Source organism: Antennarius striatus, chromosome 24 (assembly GCF_040054535.1).
Source record: "Antennarius striatus isolate MH-2024 chromosome 24, ASM4005453v1, whole genome shotgun sequence".
Classification (NCBI taxonomy): domain Eukaryota; kingdom Metazoa; phylum Chordata; class Actinopteri; order Lophiiformes; family Antennariidae; genus Antennarius; species Antennarius striatus.
Genome location: NC_090799.1, coordinates 4992966 through 5009846, shown reverse-complemented (window position 1 = coordinate 5009846; position 16881 = coordinate 4992966). Strand labels below are relative to the sequence as shown.

The window sequence follows — 16881 nt, the reverse complement described above, 5'->3', positions numbered from 1 at the left end:
ACCTGCTCAAGTCATCAGCGCTGCAGCAAACGGTGATAATCGGCTAGCAAATGGTCAAAAAATCACAATATGATGTTTGGAGGCATTAAAGGAACCCCGCTAATTAGCCGCTACCGCCGCTGAGCCATTAGCTAACAAACAGCTACGTTAGCCGCTAACCTGAGCCATTAGCTGACATGAGGAGCATAATGTTTGCTGTCAAACTGCACCATTAGCAAACAAACAGCTACGCTAGCCGCTAACCTGAACCATTAGTTGGCATGAGGAGTGCTATGCTAACCTGGAGTGGATGAGGTGCCACCCGCTCGTCCTACTGAGGTTGTGACCGCCCCGCCCCCCCACCCAGGGCTTTTTGGCGGTCTTTGCATGCATAGTCATCATAAGGGGCGGGGCCTCCATCTGTCCTGACTTTGGACATGTTCACACGTAGATGGGTATTTTTGAAAACGCAAGAAATGCTAACCTAGCACCAGGATAACCTATGCTAACCAGGCGACATGCTAACGACACAATTAGCATGTCGGTAATTGTGTCACTGCTAGGTTACATGCTAACCTATCAACAGGGTAACCTATGCTAGTTTCGCGACATGCTAACGTAGTGACACAATGACCTGGCTACATGCTAACCTATCAACAGGATAATCAATGCTAACCTAGCGACATGCTTAAGTAGTGATTTGATGACCTAGCTACATGCTAACCTAGCAACAGGGTAATCTATGCTACTTTTGCGACATGCTAACGTAGTGACACGACGACCTAGCTACATGCAAACTTAACGACATGCTAACCTAGCAACATGGTATCCTATCAACAAGCTAATCCAGTAATATGTTAACCTAGCAACAAGATAGCCGAACGACAAGATAACCTAGCTACAGGCTAACCCAGCAACATGCTAACCCAGCGAATTTATGATCCTGGATTGGAACAGAACACCTTGTGACCCCAGACACGGTTCAGGTTCTGCAGGTGACCTGCAGGTGTTGCTGAAATTAATGTAAACCCAGAAACTCTTCGATGTCACGACGGCCATATTTTTTCGGTCATTCCGTTACTGGTTTTGCTCGTTTTTACGAGTGCGCCATGTTTATATGCTCTGCATCCGACTTCTCTGCATCACCCGTGTCTTCGGACACTGAACACGTCAGATTCATTCTTCGTTTTGGATTTATGAGCGGACACCTGAACGCATCGCACCCCAACGTCCCAATAAACATTATGTCTGATGGACCCGGACTCATAAAGTCCCATGACCAACATTTACACTCTTCTTTTTACTCTCCTCTTCTTTTCACCGTTCATCTCCTCAATCCCTGTTTTCTTTCCTTTTCTTTTTTGGTGGGTCACATAAAACCACAGCGCCCCCTGGAGGCAGACAAGAACCCTGAACCTGATGGACCGACAGGCCTGAACCTGAGGTCAAAGGTCAGGGGATGGAGGTGGTGGGAAGGAGTAAACATCTGATGGATAAAATGTTTCTTTATTGTGATAATTTAAACTGGAAATCGGATCAATTTAATCAAATTTAAAAACAGCTGTAAATTAATTTACGCCCTAAAGACCGGTGGTTTAATGATCTCCTAGCTGCTAGCAACAAGTAGCAGCTAGGAGAAAAGCATTAGGACACGATCTGAGGGAAGTGACACATGGTGGATGTCTGGACAACATCTTGTCTTGTGTGGAGGTGGCCAGCTAACGCCTACATGCTAATCTGCTGTGAGTGGGCGGGTCGTTTTAGGCGACACGTCTCATCTGCACTCTGGAGCAAGCGCTCAGACGGGTCTCGATGGTCCTCTTTGTCTCCGCCGTGACGAATCGCATCAGGAGGCGTTTAGAAGAGCCTCATTGAAGCCGCGACAGGAAGAAGGAAGACAAACCTGTCGTCCTTCTTGGACCAGACGGTTCTGGTCCAGGTTCAAGGCCCCCCTGAGGTCCAGACCTGGAGGTCCAACCTGTAGGTGACATCATGAAGGTTCTTCTAGCATGCACCTGATGATGTCATCACCACGGGCGTATACCGAGGCTAACGACGGTCTTTTAGCAGAATGCTAACCTGTTATCTGCTAATGTGTCTAAATGTGATTGACACGTCAACCTCAGGGATCAATAAAGTTTTCAAAAAGAAAAGTTTGGACACCTGTGAGTGGAAAGAGGAGTTCCTCCTGTTTCCATGGTAACACGGGTGTTGCTGAGGGATGAGGGTTGAACGAATCTGAAGTTACTCTTTTATTCGTGAATGTGTGTTTTGGTGATCGGTCCTGTCGCGGGCCGGCTGGCGGGTCAGAACCGTCTCTGACTGGATGCTAACGAGGCGGTGGCGGCGGCGGCGGTGGTTTTAATTCAGACACGAGTCAACAGCCACGTTAACCCCGGACATTCAGACGTTTGATGAAGCGACGAGCTCGTCGCTCCTCGCCCCTCACTCCTCGCCCCTCGCCACGGATCCAACATCATTATCCAGGAGAGAGACAGTATGTTTCGGCGCGCTCCGCTGCTAATGAGCCGCCGCCATCATCCCTCATGCTGTAATTAGCGGCGGGGCCGCCACTCGGGCCCCCTGCTCGCCGCTAATGGAGTGAACAAGGCAGAAAACGAGCGCTATTAAACTGGACATGGACTCCAGCTCGCCATGTGAGACGTAATCGTCTTCATCATTCAGCGCTTTGACTTAGCCTCCAAGCTCACTGTGAGACCTGCTTCCTGTCTGTCTCCAGGTGGAGGTCCGGTTCTGACCCAGTTCTCATGTCCATCAGCAGACCCCCAAGACCACTTGATCCGGTTTGAAAATGGGCAGGAAGACTGGGTCCAGATGGGGTAGGGTTCTGGATTGGGTTCTGGAGCACAGGTCTGCTCCACCTTTAAAAGGACAGTTCGTCCCATCAATGGGAACCAATGAGCTCAAAGGGGTGGGACAGGAAGTTGATGCTACCACCATTGTTTTGTGATCAATCCATTTCCTGTTGTTGTTTACATGACCCTACTTTGTTGTATATGTTGGGAGGACGTTGGACCCGGTTCCCACATGAGATCCAGCTGGTCCTGATGAGAAAACGCCCACAGAGGTCAAAGGTCAAAGCCACAGCACGTTGATGGTGGAGCGGGAGGGGCAATCAGACGGGCGGTTTGATGAGTGGCAGGGAGGCGGTGTCATGTAACGGCCGCAGTCTGCAAGGTCAGAGGAATGTGATTGGTGCTGTGATCAGAGGGTGGGCGGGGTCAAGGTTGGAGCTAATGATGGCTGTGATGCTGACAGGAGGGACAGCCAGCAAAGACTGAGGGCTCAAGTGGATCTGTATCCAGATCCGGATCCAGGATGGTGTAGCTGAAACAACTGATGTGGTTCCAGACCGGATGGTTTCCTTAGACCCTAATCTCTTCTTCTATGGTGCTGTTGTAAAGTCCCACTGGGCTCAATAAAGTAACTTCCTGCTATGCTATCCGGCGCCACACATTAGCGGTTTGTTGCCCGGTAACAAGCAGGCTTCTGGTTGGGCTGTGTCCTGGTCTCAGCCAAACGGTGATTTGGGGACCAGTGGAATTCTCCTGACCTCCCATCGTTTACGATGTCCTGACGATGACCTGACAGCATCCTGATGGTGTCCTGACGCCGCTGTCAGGTCGTCACGGTGACGAACAGCAGGCTGAAGGAAGTGGTCACACCTCTACTGTGGATCGTTAGCGTTCAGGGCACAGAACCATTAGCCAGCTGGCTTTTATTAAACAAAGCGATTCATGTTATGCTAATCAGTCAGATTTTAGCAATTCCAGCTCATTTGCTAATCGTTGGCTAATTACTGACGACTCGGCGGCGCATCAAATTAGGTCTGATGGATGGATCGCTCTGGATCTTCGACAAATTCCTCGGAGCCTTGTATCTGGAGCGTGTCCCTGAGTGGATGATGCGAACCCTCGACCCTCTAACAGTTTCACTTTTTGATCATGTGACCAAACAATGACATCACCTGTCTTCACGGTTTCATGCTAACTTAGCGTTAGCATATGGAAGGGGAGGAGTTCCACCGTCTTCAGCTCTTCACCTCCAGTAGAAGGTGGAACTGGTCCGGCCTGCGGGTTCTGCACAGAACAGGTGGCGCCGCCATTAAAAGGCAGCTGTCTGATTGGTGCCTTGGCTGGTGAAGGTCACGACCCCATTGGGACAAGAGGGGGTTAATCACAGCCCCCGACGGGGGGAGGATGGTCTGAGTTTGAACACCTGAGAACTCTGAGACCTTCCTCCCCCTATGGAGAACATTTCATGTTCCAGAAACAGAAGCGCTGCTCATGACTGACCTGCTGCCTCCACCGGCTGGGTTGGTCAGTCGATTGGTTGATGGTTGGTTGGTTGGCTGGTCTGTTGGTCGGCTGGTTGGTTGGTTAGTTGTCCGGTTTGATGATTGGTTGGTTGTTGGGTTGTTGGGTTGGTTGGTCCACAGAGTGCACGAAGCAGACAGATGTGGGCGTCTGTGATGTTGTCCACCAGGGGCGCTGCGTTGGTCTGAAATCACTGTGATGTCACTCCATCAGCTACAAGCTGCTTGACTTCCTTATTCATGAACCCCAGTGCATTGTGGGAGGACAGGAATGAAAGCATGTTGTCCCACGTGCCATGTTAACAAATGATGGATGACACCAAGGCGGCACTGACTGTCGCCGGTCGTCTGTTTCTGATGAAGTGGGAGGAGACGTCCCTGAACCGAAGGCCTCGTCGTGGGGCCACGCCCCCAGCCCTCAGAGGAGGCGGGGTGGTAGAACCAGCTGAGAGCCATGCCTCTGCCCTGGATCCCACTGGATTGATGAACTCTGACCCTGGACCCTGTTCTACAGATCAGGTCCTCAGGTAACCGTGGAAACGAACCACCGCCAGCACGTCTTCTGGCAGCCGTGACTTTTAAACACTGACTTTGGCGTGATGGAGCGGCGAACACGAGACCATCCTCTGGCACCTCTGGGACCGTCTTCCTGCTCCGCGGTTCCTGTCTTGAGTGAGAGAGACGGCGGCGTGGACACTTAGCGGCTAATTGGATTAACTAGGAGGAGCAGAAAAGGTGACGGCGTTCATTCCGCTGCCTGAACCCACCTGGGCGCCACGGCAGCGGCGAGGCGGAGCTCCAGCTGCAGAGACACTCATGTGGACAAATCGGGTCGCCTCAGACAAGAGAGGGTTCCCTCGCCACATCCAGAGAAGTTGTGTGCGTGTGTGTGTGTGTGTGTGTGTGTGTGGAGGGACCCCCCAGGGCAGAGTCAATGCAGCGACAAAACCTTGGTGACCAGAATCCAGACGTTCGTGTTGGAAAGGAGGCCACGAGGGTTATGACCATCGTCTTCCTCGGTGTTAGGGGGAGGGGTCTCGGGGGAACACACCTTCGCCCCCCGGCGGGAAGCGGCAACAATGAAAATTACACACAGGCTAATTGGCAGCTTGTTGTCACGGTGATGACCCGGTTCAACTACTGCATCCAGATGTTGATCGTCTACAAAGACGAACGCTCATGTCCAGGCTGCCCACCCCTCTCCTTAAAGCTGACCTTTGACCTCTGGGTCGACCCCATCAGTCCTGATGTTTATTACCCACAACACTCCCCCAAAAGAAAACACACACACAAAGTTCTTCGGGAAACACTATGCAAATTGCGACGTCACTAATCAGTTGTGATTGGCTAAGGCAGAGGTCCCCAACCACAGGGTTGCGACTTCTGTGCGGAATGAGGCACAGACAAATGCATGTGTCTGTGCCTCTTGACAGGGCTCGGTCATGAGAAAAGTTACCAGCCATTAACCCCAAAATTAAGCGCCCACAACTGTGTCAGTGTCTGGATTAAAATCAAGGCAGAATAATCTGAGATTACCTAAAAAGTAGTGAAAACCCTGCTTCCATTTCCAATCATCTTCCATCTTTGTGAAGTGGGATTTTCTGCAGTGACCGCAACACAAACCAAGTAGACCGGACGTCCTGAACACACTTCAGGTGTCATTGTCTCCCTTTACCCCCAGATGGGACCGGCTCGTTTTACAGAGAAACAAGTTCAGGGCTCCCACTGATTTTCATTATTATTATTATTATCTGATTGACTTGTTCACACTTTTAATAGAAATGATCAGTATTTCAAATACACTAATCGTAAACTGCTATATTTCAAAATAAACATCAGCACAATGACTTGAGCAGAGTTTTTTTTTTAAAATATAATTACTTCTTATTTAAAAGGATTTTCTTCCTAAAATAAATTATTTCATTTACAGAGATGTTGATTATCAATTTATGAAAAATGGTTGTTTATTGTCTGTTGATGTCTGCATTTGATATAAGACCCCTGCTGATGATTTATTATTAGACTACAGCCATTCTGGCATCATTAACGATTGTCGAGCAAATCAAAACCGGTCCGTGCAGCCAAAAAAGGTTGGGGACTATTTGGCTAAGGTACGGATCATTTGGCTGAATGGTTCGAGGAATATAAATTTGCAGCCAGCACCAAAAGCCCGTGTGGGGGTGGAGTCATGCTGCCCTCTGGTGGCCGTTCCCGGAGCACACGAACAGCAGCACAGAACAGGAAGACAAGTCACCATACCTGTCAATACCTTCTGGATTGATCAGATTAGTGTTCGGATTTCTGAAAATTTGTTTTCTAAATGCTTTGTAATGGAACCAACCGGAAAGATCTCAAATCTGGGAACATTTAGATCTGGTGCCGCCGAAAAAAGTAGATTTTTTTTTTCTAAGAATCTCATTTTCAAGCTGTATTGCTCACACAGTAGAAAATAATAAACCACACACATATCATTTTTAATTTGAGGTGAAGTGTTTGCTTTTTTCCAATCACCTGGTATTCAGTAACAACATCAATGATCGAGGCATTACCGATCCAGACATGAGAATGAACCCGGTGGTGCTGCTGTGCCTAGTCCAAACCCTAAAAGGATCAATAATCATTAATCAAGAACGAAAAACATTTCAAAACCACATGACACATAATCCCCATATCCACGGGAAACATTCTGCTTAAACTCAGCAACCCCACTATCTAAAAAAACCCTACAGAAACCATCCACCCCTGTCACAATGGTATGCTCCACTCACCTCCCTATAAAATGATCACTAGAGCCAGGTGTGACACTTCTAGATGTTTAGACCAGAATGGGATGTAAGTACTGTATGCATTTGTTTGAGGTAAATTTAAATAGGTGACTAAATCAGGTACTTTGTGTGACTTAAATGAACTGAATGAAATGTACATGTAACGTAATAAAAATTGGGACAAACAATTGTATGCATAGCTGGCCTAGCAGCGTACAAAGGGTCAGGGTGAACCATGTGGAGAAAACAAATGTATGGTGAGGTGTTGACCATGTGGAGCAACCTACTTAAATAGTTATGACTTTAATTAAAAGTAGTAGATATTTTAACATAAGATCATGTTAATGGGAAAAATGTCAAAATAAATTAGGCTGAAACCATATTGGTGATAAGGACAGGCTGGCTTTACAACACCCATACCAAAGAACCGACTTCTGGTAGTCATGATCTGGTCAGATGGTATCAACCGGTTCTTCAGTACAGCCCAGGTCATCAGCTAAGAGGTCATTTGTGCTAAACGGCTAAGCTGGGATACCATCTGATAAATGTAGATATATGTGAAAATGGCTTCTAGCTACTGTAAGATTAGCATTAAATTCAGATAGCTTCTAGCTACCATAAAATTAGCAATAAATTCAGATTGCTTCCAGCTAACATAAGATTAACATTAAATTCAGAGAGCTTCTAGCTTCCATAAGATTAGCATTAAATTCAGATAGCTTTTAGCTTCCATAAGATTAGCATTAAATTCAGATAGCTTCTAGGTACTGTCAAATTGGCATTGAATTAGAATTAGCAGGCTCATCTGACCAATGACAGTTTTCTGGTTTCTAAACTCTACTGGTCCATGTCTGGGAGCTGTCACAGACTGGACTGGGATGTTTCATGGTGGGTCTGGTTCAAACTGGTTTCATTGGGACCAATCTCTGAGGCTGATGTGGGAGGAGTCAGCATGTCTTTTCATCAACAAGATTTATTACAGCTCAATTTATAATGGATGGCTTCATGAATAAATCCACAATGCTAACACATGCTAACACATATTCTGCATGTCTCATCAGGTTGCTGGTTTGAGGGTTCTTCACCAGCACTTCTTGGAGGTCAGCAGACTGAGTTTTGCTCTTCGATGGGGGTAGCATGTGTCTCTGACCTCGGTCTCCAGACGGATGCCGGGCACTTTAAAAATGGACACTGCTGGAAATGGAGACAACATGAAGGTAAACAAATTTGCGTCAGCTGCAAACAGGATGGATTCAGGTCTCCGTTAACATGTCTAAGGTGCAGTTGTGGTTCTTACTGTCTCTGAGGTGCATGATGGGAGAAGGCAGCGTGCCAAAGTAGGGGTGCTGCAGGGAATTCTGTGCAGAGATCCGTTCTGTCGGGACCCCCTTCAACATTTGCTGGACCAGGTCCTCAGTCTTATAGGGCAGCTGGTTCAACCTGAATGTAGAGGACTACGGGAACTCAGATCAGCCAATTAAATGATCCAGACTTCATCTGAACTTGGTTCAGTTAAGTTACCATGGAAACTTACAGAAAGTATCCTGAACTGCAGTTGGCTAGTTGTCAAGCTAACATTAATGTGTTAGTGCTACCTGTTTAGCTAAGAATGCTTCTATTCATGTTCTTCTGACCTTTTCCAAACAGTCCTGAAGGGTTTTGGCTCCGAGTGAATGAACCGCTCTGTAGACAGAAGGACAGAGTTCAGACACTCCCATCAGCGCCACCATCAGACAATACCTCTGACCCAACAATAACTCCTCCCTCCTCCTCCTTTGCATCATTATCATATTAATTATCATTAAAACCACTTGGCTTCTAGATGCCCGGCTTCACTACATCGCAGATTTTTAGTAGGTAGTCCTGTGATACTATTCGCGCATTGTATTGGCTGACAGCATGAGCAAATGCGTTGCGTTCAGAGACTCACGGAACGCAGTGGACTTCTGTATGTTAAAGAAAAACTTTAAAAGTTGCTTTAAACAATTTATAAGAGTGTGGGAAAAGGTAATACAGATAGAGGGTGGTTCAATATCAGTATGGGAGAGTTCATACAGTATTCGCTGTATTGCGGAATTTCGTTGTTTTGCGGGTGGGCCTGTAACGCATTAACAGGGGATTAGTCTATATATGGATAAACACTTGTGGCTGCTCCCTTGCTGTGCTATGATTGGCTGCTGGGACAGAGTAGGAGGAGCTGACCAACCTGGTTTGTAGTTTATCAGCTGGCTAACTCCAGGCCAGCTGTCCTCAGATGGGACGCCCAGGACCTGCAGGGACACATTACATCATTAAGACGAGTGATTGGCCGCTAAGTGTGTGTCAAGCGTCATGTGTCGTGCGTCTAGCATCAGTTGACGATACTCATGGGAACGCTCACCGTCCAGATCGTCTGCAGCTGTTGGAACTCGTCTGGGTCACCCGGGAAGGCCGGCGCCCCCTGCAGCATCTCTATGAAGATACAGCCAGCCCCCCTGAGTCAACGACAGACAACGCAATGTCATCAGTCACATGACTCCTTCCCCTCCTGACTGGTTCTAAAGTGATTGGACTGACCATATGTCCAGAGCGGTGGAGTAATCCGTTGATCCCAACAAGACATCTGGGGGACGATACCAAAGCGTCACCACATCCGACGAGAAGGTCTGACTGGGAACGGACATGGAGCGGGCCAGACCTTGACCAGGAAGAAGACAGGGTGGTCCAGTCAGTACCAGAATGAGACCTGTAGTATAGCTAATGCTAATGCTAGGGGGCTTCTCTGCGTATTTGAATACAGCTGATTAAAGGAGCACAACTGCTAACTAGCTTTAGCAACATGTCACACTGTACTCCAGAGCTACTGAGAAGCTCTACAGCAGCAGAGCATCAACCAGTAGCCTCTGACATGTCAACGGATGAGCCATGACTGATAAAGCGTGTCCTTGACCAAAGTCGGCCATCTTGAGTTCCCCCAGGTAGCTGATGAGCAGGTTCTGAGGCTTCAGGTCTCTGTGGAGGATCCTCCGACTGTGGATGTAGCTGAGAGCTCTCAGCAACTGGAACATGAAGATCTGTGGGGACAATGCCCACTACTGGTTATACACAGCAACAAGCGATAACCCTGCCCCCTCGTTCAACCATGATGTCATCGCTCTAATGATGATGTCCCACCAGTTAGACGTGAGCCTGCCAAAATGACCCCAAACCCAAGCTGGGTCTTAATGAGATCCAAACTCTGTATCAAGGTGTCCAGGACCTGGTCCAGCCCAGATTCTGGAGTCATGTTTGTGTGCTCAGGGGTCCTGGACTACCTGACCCCAGAAAGGGGCGGGGCTGACCTCACATTGGGTAAAAACCCTTAGTTTAGTGTTAGAGAGGTTTGGGTCTTGAACATGAGAAACATGGGAGGTGTGAACCAACCCTGACGTTGTGTGAGTGTAGCCCTCCAGGGTGTTGGTTCATGTACTGGGCCAGGTCCGTCTGCTGCAACAGAAGAAGAGGAGGAAGAAGAGTGTGAGTTGACAGTCCCTCCTTTACCGCTGATGAGGAAGATGAAGATCATGTGACTAGACCTCACCACAAATTCAAAGACGAAGGTCAGAGACTCTCTGGTATGGATGATGTCATGAAGGACGACAATGTTGGCGTGTTTCAGACGCTTGAGCAAAGAGGCTGTACACACGCACACACACACACACACACACACACACACACACACACACACACACACACACACACACACACACATGCTATATGACTGTAAAGCTTTTGAAGGAATGAGGAAGATCACATGAGGAGGAGTAGGTCACCCTCTCTCATGGCGGTGAACGGGACGCCCTCCTCCGTCTTCATCCGGATCACCTTCAGCGCCACCAGCTGGCCGTTGATCCTCAACACAAACAATTCACACCCTGAAACTGGACCGCTCACCAAGAACCCCACACGACCAACAGAAGTACCCGCCCCCCAGTGAAACCACAACCCTACCATTATCAGGACCTGCCCCTGGTTAGGGCCCAGACTGACCTGCTGACTCCTTTGTATACTGAGGCGTAGGCCCCCTCGCCCAGTTTCTCCAGACTGACGTAGGACTGCATCGCTCCAAACTGCAGACCTGGTTTCTGTGTAGAGGGAGGTGACGTCAGAACAAGTCCTATGTACAATTGCGTTGTTTGAGTCCTGGACTGGTTCTACTGGCTGGGTGACACTGACCCAGATGAAGTGGTCCTGGCAGCTCCCGAGTCTCATTGGGTCACTGTTGCTGCGTCCTCGCTGCGCCCTGAACTGCCGCACCTGAAGCGTGTGGAACCAGTGAGGCTGGGGGGTGTCGGCCTGATCCGCATCCAGCTGGAACCCACAGGCAGAAATCAGACTAACAGCACCTCATTAATACCTAAAGTCCATCTAAATAACTAGAGTCCACCTTAGTACCGCAGCTCAGTTTAACGTGGAATGTGAGGAATGCCTTTAAGGAACTGTACAAATTAACAAGGGGGTTTATCATCTAAGGAAACACAAATACTGTAAAAAATACTCCACTACCAGTCAGACTGAAGCTGTGAAATCATGGGTTCAAAGTCTCCGAGAAGGGGCTGTAAAAATTTTTTTGGTGCGTCCTAAGGAACAGCTTGCTCAAGGGCGCCTCGGCGGTCCTCGGAGTGTGAGCTGACACCTCCCACTGTCAGCTCACACTCTGGAGAGACTGGGTGGGAGCGGGAATCAAACCGCCAGTCCTGCGATCATTGAATGACCCGCTCTACCAACTGTAGTCTTCTGATTGTACTGTAGTCCTGTTGTAGGAATGTAGTCCTACAGTAGACCTGTAGTAGTACTGTAGTCCTATAGTAATCCTGTAGTAGTACTGTAGTCCTATAGTAGTCCTGTAGCCCTGTAGTAGTACTGCAAGAGTACTGTAATCCTGTAGCAGTGCTGTAGTAGTCCTTTAGTAGTTCTGTAGTAGGCCTACAGTAGTACTATAGTCTTGTAGTAGTACTGTAGCCTTGTATTGGTACAGTAATCGCTTATAGTCTTGTAGTACTACTGTTGTCTTTTAGTACCGTAGTCCTGTGATACTTCAGTAGTCCTGTAATAGTTTTGCAGTAGTGCTGTAATCCTGTAGTATTACTGCAGTAGTGCTGTAATCCTGTAGTATTACTGCAGTAGGACTGTAATCCTGTAGTAGTACTGCAGTAGGACTGTAATCCTGTATCCTGAACTGATGCTGTGAAAGTCATGGGTTCCACGCCCCTGAGAAGGGAACTAAATTTCACCTACTTCGACAGGAGGGAGGGACGTGGAGCTCTTGCTCCTTCTGAAGGAACACTCCTCCATCTCCAGCTCCTCCTCCTGCTCCTCATCGTCATCTTCCTCTGGTCTCTTCTTCTTCTCCTCATCCTCCTCTTCGTCAATACAGCAACACCTCCTCACCCACCTCCCAGCCTCTCTCACCCACTGGGACACGCCGTCCATCTTGTCTTTATCTTCAGTCGTCTTCCTCCTCTTAGTGTCTCACATGACTCACATGGTCCAGGAGGAGCAGACAGTCTCATGATTGTCCTGTCTCCATCCTACTGCCCCCCGCTGGCCACATGTGGTACTGTAGTAGTACAACATTCCTGTTGTAGTACTGTAGTAGTACACCAGTCCTGTTGTAGTACCGTAGTAGTACACCAGTCCTGTTGTAGTACCGTAGTAGTACACTAGTCCTGTGGTACTGTAATGCTGTAGTATTCCTGTAGTAGTACACTATTCCTGTAGTACTCTGGTGCTGTAGTCCTGTAGTAGTACTGTAGTCATATAGTTTTGCCATCCTGCAGTAGTGCGGTAGTCCTGTATTAGTAATGTAGTCCTGTAGTAGTACTGTAGTCCTATAGACCTGTACTAGTACAGTCTGTCTCTGTGTCTCTGCTGCCCTCCTCTGGTCACCATTGGTAAGGATGGTGGCCAGATCTCCACACGCACTATTTACATTGTTATTTTGCACCCAAACATGTCATTACAATAAAAAACATTTGCAGTGATGACTATTTTGTAGGTCGGGGTGATTGTTGTGTAGGTCGGTGTGTTGCATTCACACAGTACTGAACACACAGATTAGCTTGTTTGAAAGTGCTCTTAAAATCACTGACGCACTTCCAGAAGATACATGATCATTAGCTGGACTGTGAGTGATGTTAACCCTTAACCTAATCCTCCTTCACCTCAATCCTAACCCGAACCCTAACTCATTCATGTCAACCCTAACTTTAACCCCTATCCCTCTAATCTTCTAACCCAACCTTAACCTCTAACCCTCTAAAAGTAACCTTCTAACCCAAGCAGCAAGACATGGACTTGAATATGGCTGTGAGTGTTTTCATGCTGTGTGGTTGGCTGGCCTTGTGTTGGCATTCAAACAGAACAGAACACAACCAATGAGAAAACTGCCTCATGACTCTAAACATTTATTCAGACATGTATATTAGCTGGGTCTGAAGAATTGAACAATTTTATTCATACCATTTATCAGAAGCTTAATAACAATAATCAGTCCAGCCCATCAACCTCTTATCAATAATCAGTCAATTTTTATTTTTATACAGTTTATATAATTTTATACAGTAATGTTAGCTGCTTATTTTTCCCAAAGGACACACCATGTGTGTCTGCAACAAACATCCACAAAGACAATCAGAAATCCAACGCGAGCTGTTAACGGTACCCGCTAATGGGAGCCGCTAAATGGCAGTTTCTAATGGGAACCTCTAATGGGACCTGTTACAGGTGCTGCTATCAAGACCACTAATTGGAGCTAACAGGAGCTGCTATCAAGCCGCTAATGGGAACCGCGAACAAGAGTTGCTAACGGAGTGAATGAATGTATTATGTCTCCTGAATCTCACAAGGTCAAGTTCAGCTCAAACATTATTGATAATGAAGAGGCTGTAAAATAACATTTCATATTTCTACACGTTTATTTGACTGGAGGAATGTCGAAGTTTATCATCGCCGTTTTGTTAATATCTCATGTGACTCAGTGAGTTCAAAATCAGTAATCAGCAGTGAGGTCAGAAGATCAATCATCAGTAGTGGATCAATAAATGGGGGAAGTCTGTTGGTGTCGTTCAGTGGAAACACCAAATTACCACCAATGACACCAGCGCACCAATCAAAGACCCTGCTGCAGAGGAGGGGGCGGAGTTACATAGGTCAGCGTTGCAACACTTGAAGGTGAAACTGGACACCTGGAAAAAAATCAATAGTTACTGATAAGATTAGGTGGAGAGATGATCAGCATCATCAATCTGAACCTTGATTAGTTACCGTCACAAAGCACACCTGTTAGCAAATAAGCAGCTCTTGCTAATCTATCCAGTTAGCAGCTCCAGTTAGCAAGTTAGCAGCTCCTGCTAATATAGCCAGTTAGCAACTCCAGTTAGCAGGTCCTGCTAATATATCCAGTTAGCAGCTCCAGTTATCAATAGCGTTCAAAGGCTGTGACCGTCTCGTGAGGAGAATGGTTACCTGAGGGAACATCTGGGCCAGGCGGCTGTACTCACAGTCTGAGTACTTCAGACACTGACGGTACGTCATTCCACCTGCAGGGAAATAGCAGAACCTTAGTAGAACCTTAGTAGTACCTCAGTGGGACTCTCTATGACTAGCCTACCAATTAGAGCAGCGTTTGGGTGTGGCGGTTCAGGTACCTCTTTCGTTGAGAGTGAGGCAGGCGTCGTCGTAACTACAGTCACGCTGCTTGTAGCAGCTGGAGGTGTAGTCCTTGCAGCTGAAACATCTGATGGTGGACCCTGACAGAACCAGAACCACATGATGAACACCTAAAGGACCGGGGAGTGATGACCTGTGATCGGAGTGAGCGACAAGCAGAAGCTAACATACCAAGTCCAATTAGAGCAGAGAAGACCAGCAGGCCTATCCCTAAGGAGCGCTCCATTTTCACCTCAGCACAGTTGGCGTGTTCCTTCGGTGTGAGGCTGCTGTCTTCAGAGTCCTGCCAGGAATACTGCATTACTGTGGAGCCCCTAACAACAATAGGGTGAGGCCCCGCCCACAAGGATGAGTCTGTTTAACAGTCAAGTCATTGTCTTTGTTCTGCTTCAAAGATGGAGGCACAAAGTATGACCTCAGAGTCTCCCCCCTGTCACCACCGCTTGTTGACCATGGTGTGTCAGGGGACGCCTGTCAGGGTCTGGCTGTGTCTGTCCCACTGGTTGTTTTTCTCCTTCCTGTTGGTGTCCTGTGGTCCACCTGTTCCGAAGTGGTCTGGTTTTCTGTAGTCCACCTGTACTGGTTCGGTGTTCTGTGGTCCTTCTGCCCCAGACCGGTCTGGTATCCTGTGGTCCACCACTCCAAAACTGGTCTACTGTCCTGTGGCCTACCTGTCTCAAACTGGTCTAGTGTCCTGTGGCCTACCTGTCTCATACTGGTCTGGTGTCCTGTGGCCTACCTGTCTCAAACTGGTCTAGTGTCCTGTGGCCTACCTGTCTCAAACTGGTCTACTGTCCTGTGGCCTACCTGTCTCAAACTGGTCTACTGTCCTGTGGCCTACCTGTCTCAAACTGGTCTAGTGTCCTGTGGCCTACCTGTCTCATACTGGTCTGGTGTCCTGTGGCCTACCTGTCCCAAACTGGTCTAGTGTCCTTTGGCCTACCTGTCTCATACTGGTCTGGTGTCCTGTCGTCCACCTGTCCCAGATAGGTCTGGTTTCTTGTTTGTTTTACACGTCTCTCCCTTGCTTGTGTTTTGTTACTGTGGGTTTTGTTTGGACCCACGTCTTCATGGTGGGTCTGGGTCGGTTTGGAAGACACTGCCTGGTGATTGGAGATTAGGCTGGTTGATTCTCTGGATCTTCATCAAGGTAGCGGTTCTGTTTTAGGGTTGAGTTAGCATTTAACTTAAACTCTGTAGCTTCACAGAGCTAATGGCCACTGCCCCAGTCCAGTCACAGCTGTGATGAAGAAACACAGTGATGGTGATGATGGTGGATGAGAGATTCGGTTTTATCTCAGTGTAGCGAGAGAAAAGGTTCAGTGTTCTGTTGACCCACGAAACAAAGAACCTTTCAGAATGTTTAGGACAATCTCCCTCAGTCTGAACAGAAACAAAGAGTATCATCATCATCATCATCATCATCACGGACTTGAACATGAGAATATGGTCAGCAGCAGGCTGTTCTGATTGGCTGGCTGTTTACCTGCACAGGTGGCGGCAGTGGCTCAGTTGGTAGAGCGTGTCATCCAATGATCGCATGATTAGTGGTTCAATTCCCGCTCCCACCCAGTCACTTCAGAGTGTGAGCTGACAGTGGGAGGTGTCAGCTTACACTCTGAAGCGAGCACTGCCAGGGCGCCCTTGAGCAAGGCGCTGTCCCCATTATAAGCTGCTCATTAGGGGAGCACCACAATGGATCTCGCCAACACTCTACCTGCCCCCCCTACGGCATGCCTACAGGTCCCTTGTATGTATATGTTACGAACCTGTATACATTAGTGTGCATGTGATTGAACTAACAAGTGTAATCTAGAGTGTTCTAAAAGTACACAATAAACAGATATGTACAATATAAAAATAAGATAAAAACCCTTCATATTGTGGCAGCATGCAAACTTAGTGCAAACAAATGAGGCTCCTCCCACTGCCATGCACTGCTGAGGCACCCTTGAGCAATGCCCCCTTTTATAAGCTGCTCATTGGGCACACCGTGAAGCTGCTTGCCACTATACCTCCCCCATCACCTCCATGCGTACAGGTCCCTTGTGTGTTTTGGGCCTATACTTACATGTACATCCCCACCACTAACAAACAGTGTGTGCAGAGTAG

The 16881-nt window shown here is 47.8% G+C and overlaps 2 protein-coding genes across 6 annotated transcripts; both read right to left on the bottom strand.

Annotated features, from left to right (window-relative positions):
* Positions 1-6846: 6846 nt before the first annotated feature.
* cdk15 (cyclin-dependent kinase 15) lies at positions 6847-12551 on the bottom strand. Of its 5 annotated transcripts, none has more exons than XM_068309316.1 (13): positions 12337-12551; positions 11275-11409; positions 11089-11183; positions 10872-10951; positions 10640-10734; positions 10483-10545; positions 10010-10133; positions 9637-9757; positions 9461-9554; positions 9287-9350; positions 8715-8763; positions 8378-8520; positions 6847-8271 (listed from the first exon to the last, which is right to left on the bottom strand). In XM_068309316.1, exons 1-13 carry the CDS (start codon positions 12529-12531, stop codon positions 8162-8164), a joined length of 1368 nt encoding a protein of 455 aa, XP_068165417.1. In that variant the 5' UTR covers positions 12532-12551; the 3' UTR covers positions 6847-8161. The 5 variants fall into 5 exon arrangements, 4 of the variants coding, with proteins under 4 accessions (XP_068165417.1, XP_068165419.1, XP_068165418.1 ...); XM_068309318.1 differs by lacking the exon at positions 12337-12551 and adding an exon at positions 11605-12260 and having other exon boundaries at positions 6847-8274; XM_068309317.1 differs by having other exon boundaries at positions 6848-8274; positions 10483-10542.
* Positions 12552-13738: 1187 nt separating this feature from the next.
* On the bottom strand, positions 13739-15043 carry cd59a (CD59 molecule (CD59 blood group) a). The gene is made up of 4 exons (XM_068309673.1): positions 14941-15043; positions 14748-14849; positions 14566-14639; positions 13739-14285 (listed from the first exon to the last, which is right to left on the bottom strand). Exons 1-4 carry the CDS (start codon positions 14993-14995, stop codon positions 14166-14168), a joined length of 351 nt encoding a protein of 116 aa, XP_068165774.1. The 5' UTR covers positions 14996-15043; the 3' UTR covers positions 13739-14165.
* Positions 15044-16881: the final 1838 nt, after the last annotated feature.

What these genes read in the sequence shown, in the direction of transcription:
- cdk15 (XM_068309315.1), bottom strand. Translation starts at nt 12,531, where the DNA reads ATGGACGGCGTGTCCCAGTGGGTGAGAGAGGCTGGGAGGTGGGTGAGG. An exon ending in GTATACAAAGGAGTCAGCAG is followed by an intron (nt 10,952 to 11,088) that starts GTCAGTCTGGGC and finishes GTTTGTGTTGAG; the next exon opens with GATCAACGGCCAGCTGGTGG. An exon ending in GCTGATAAACTACAAACCAG is followed by an intron (nt 8,764 to 9,286) that starts GTTGGTCAGCTC and finishes TTCTGTCTACAG; the next exon opens with AGCGGTTCATTCACTCGGAG.
- cd59a (XM_068309673.1), bottom strand. Translation starts at nt 14,995, where the DNA reads ATGGAGCGCTCCTTAGGGATAGGCCTGCTGGTCTTCTCTGCTCTAATT. An exon ending in CTCTGCTCTAATTGGACTTG is followed by an intron (nt 14,850 to 14,940) that starts GTATGTTAGCTT and finishes TGGTTCTGTCAG; the next exon opens with GGTCCACCATCAGATGTTTC. An exon ending in CCTCACTCTCAACGAAAGAG is followed by an intron (nt 14,640 to 14,747) that starts GTACCTGAACCG and finishes ATTTCCCTGCAG; the next exon opens with GTGGAATGACGTACCGTCAG.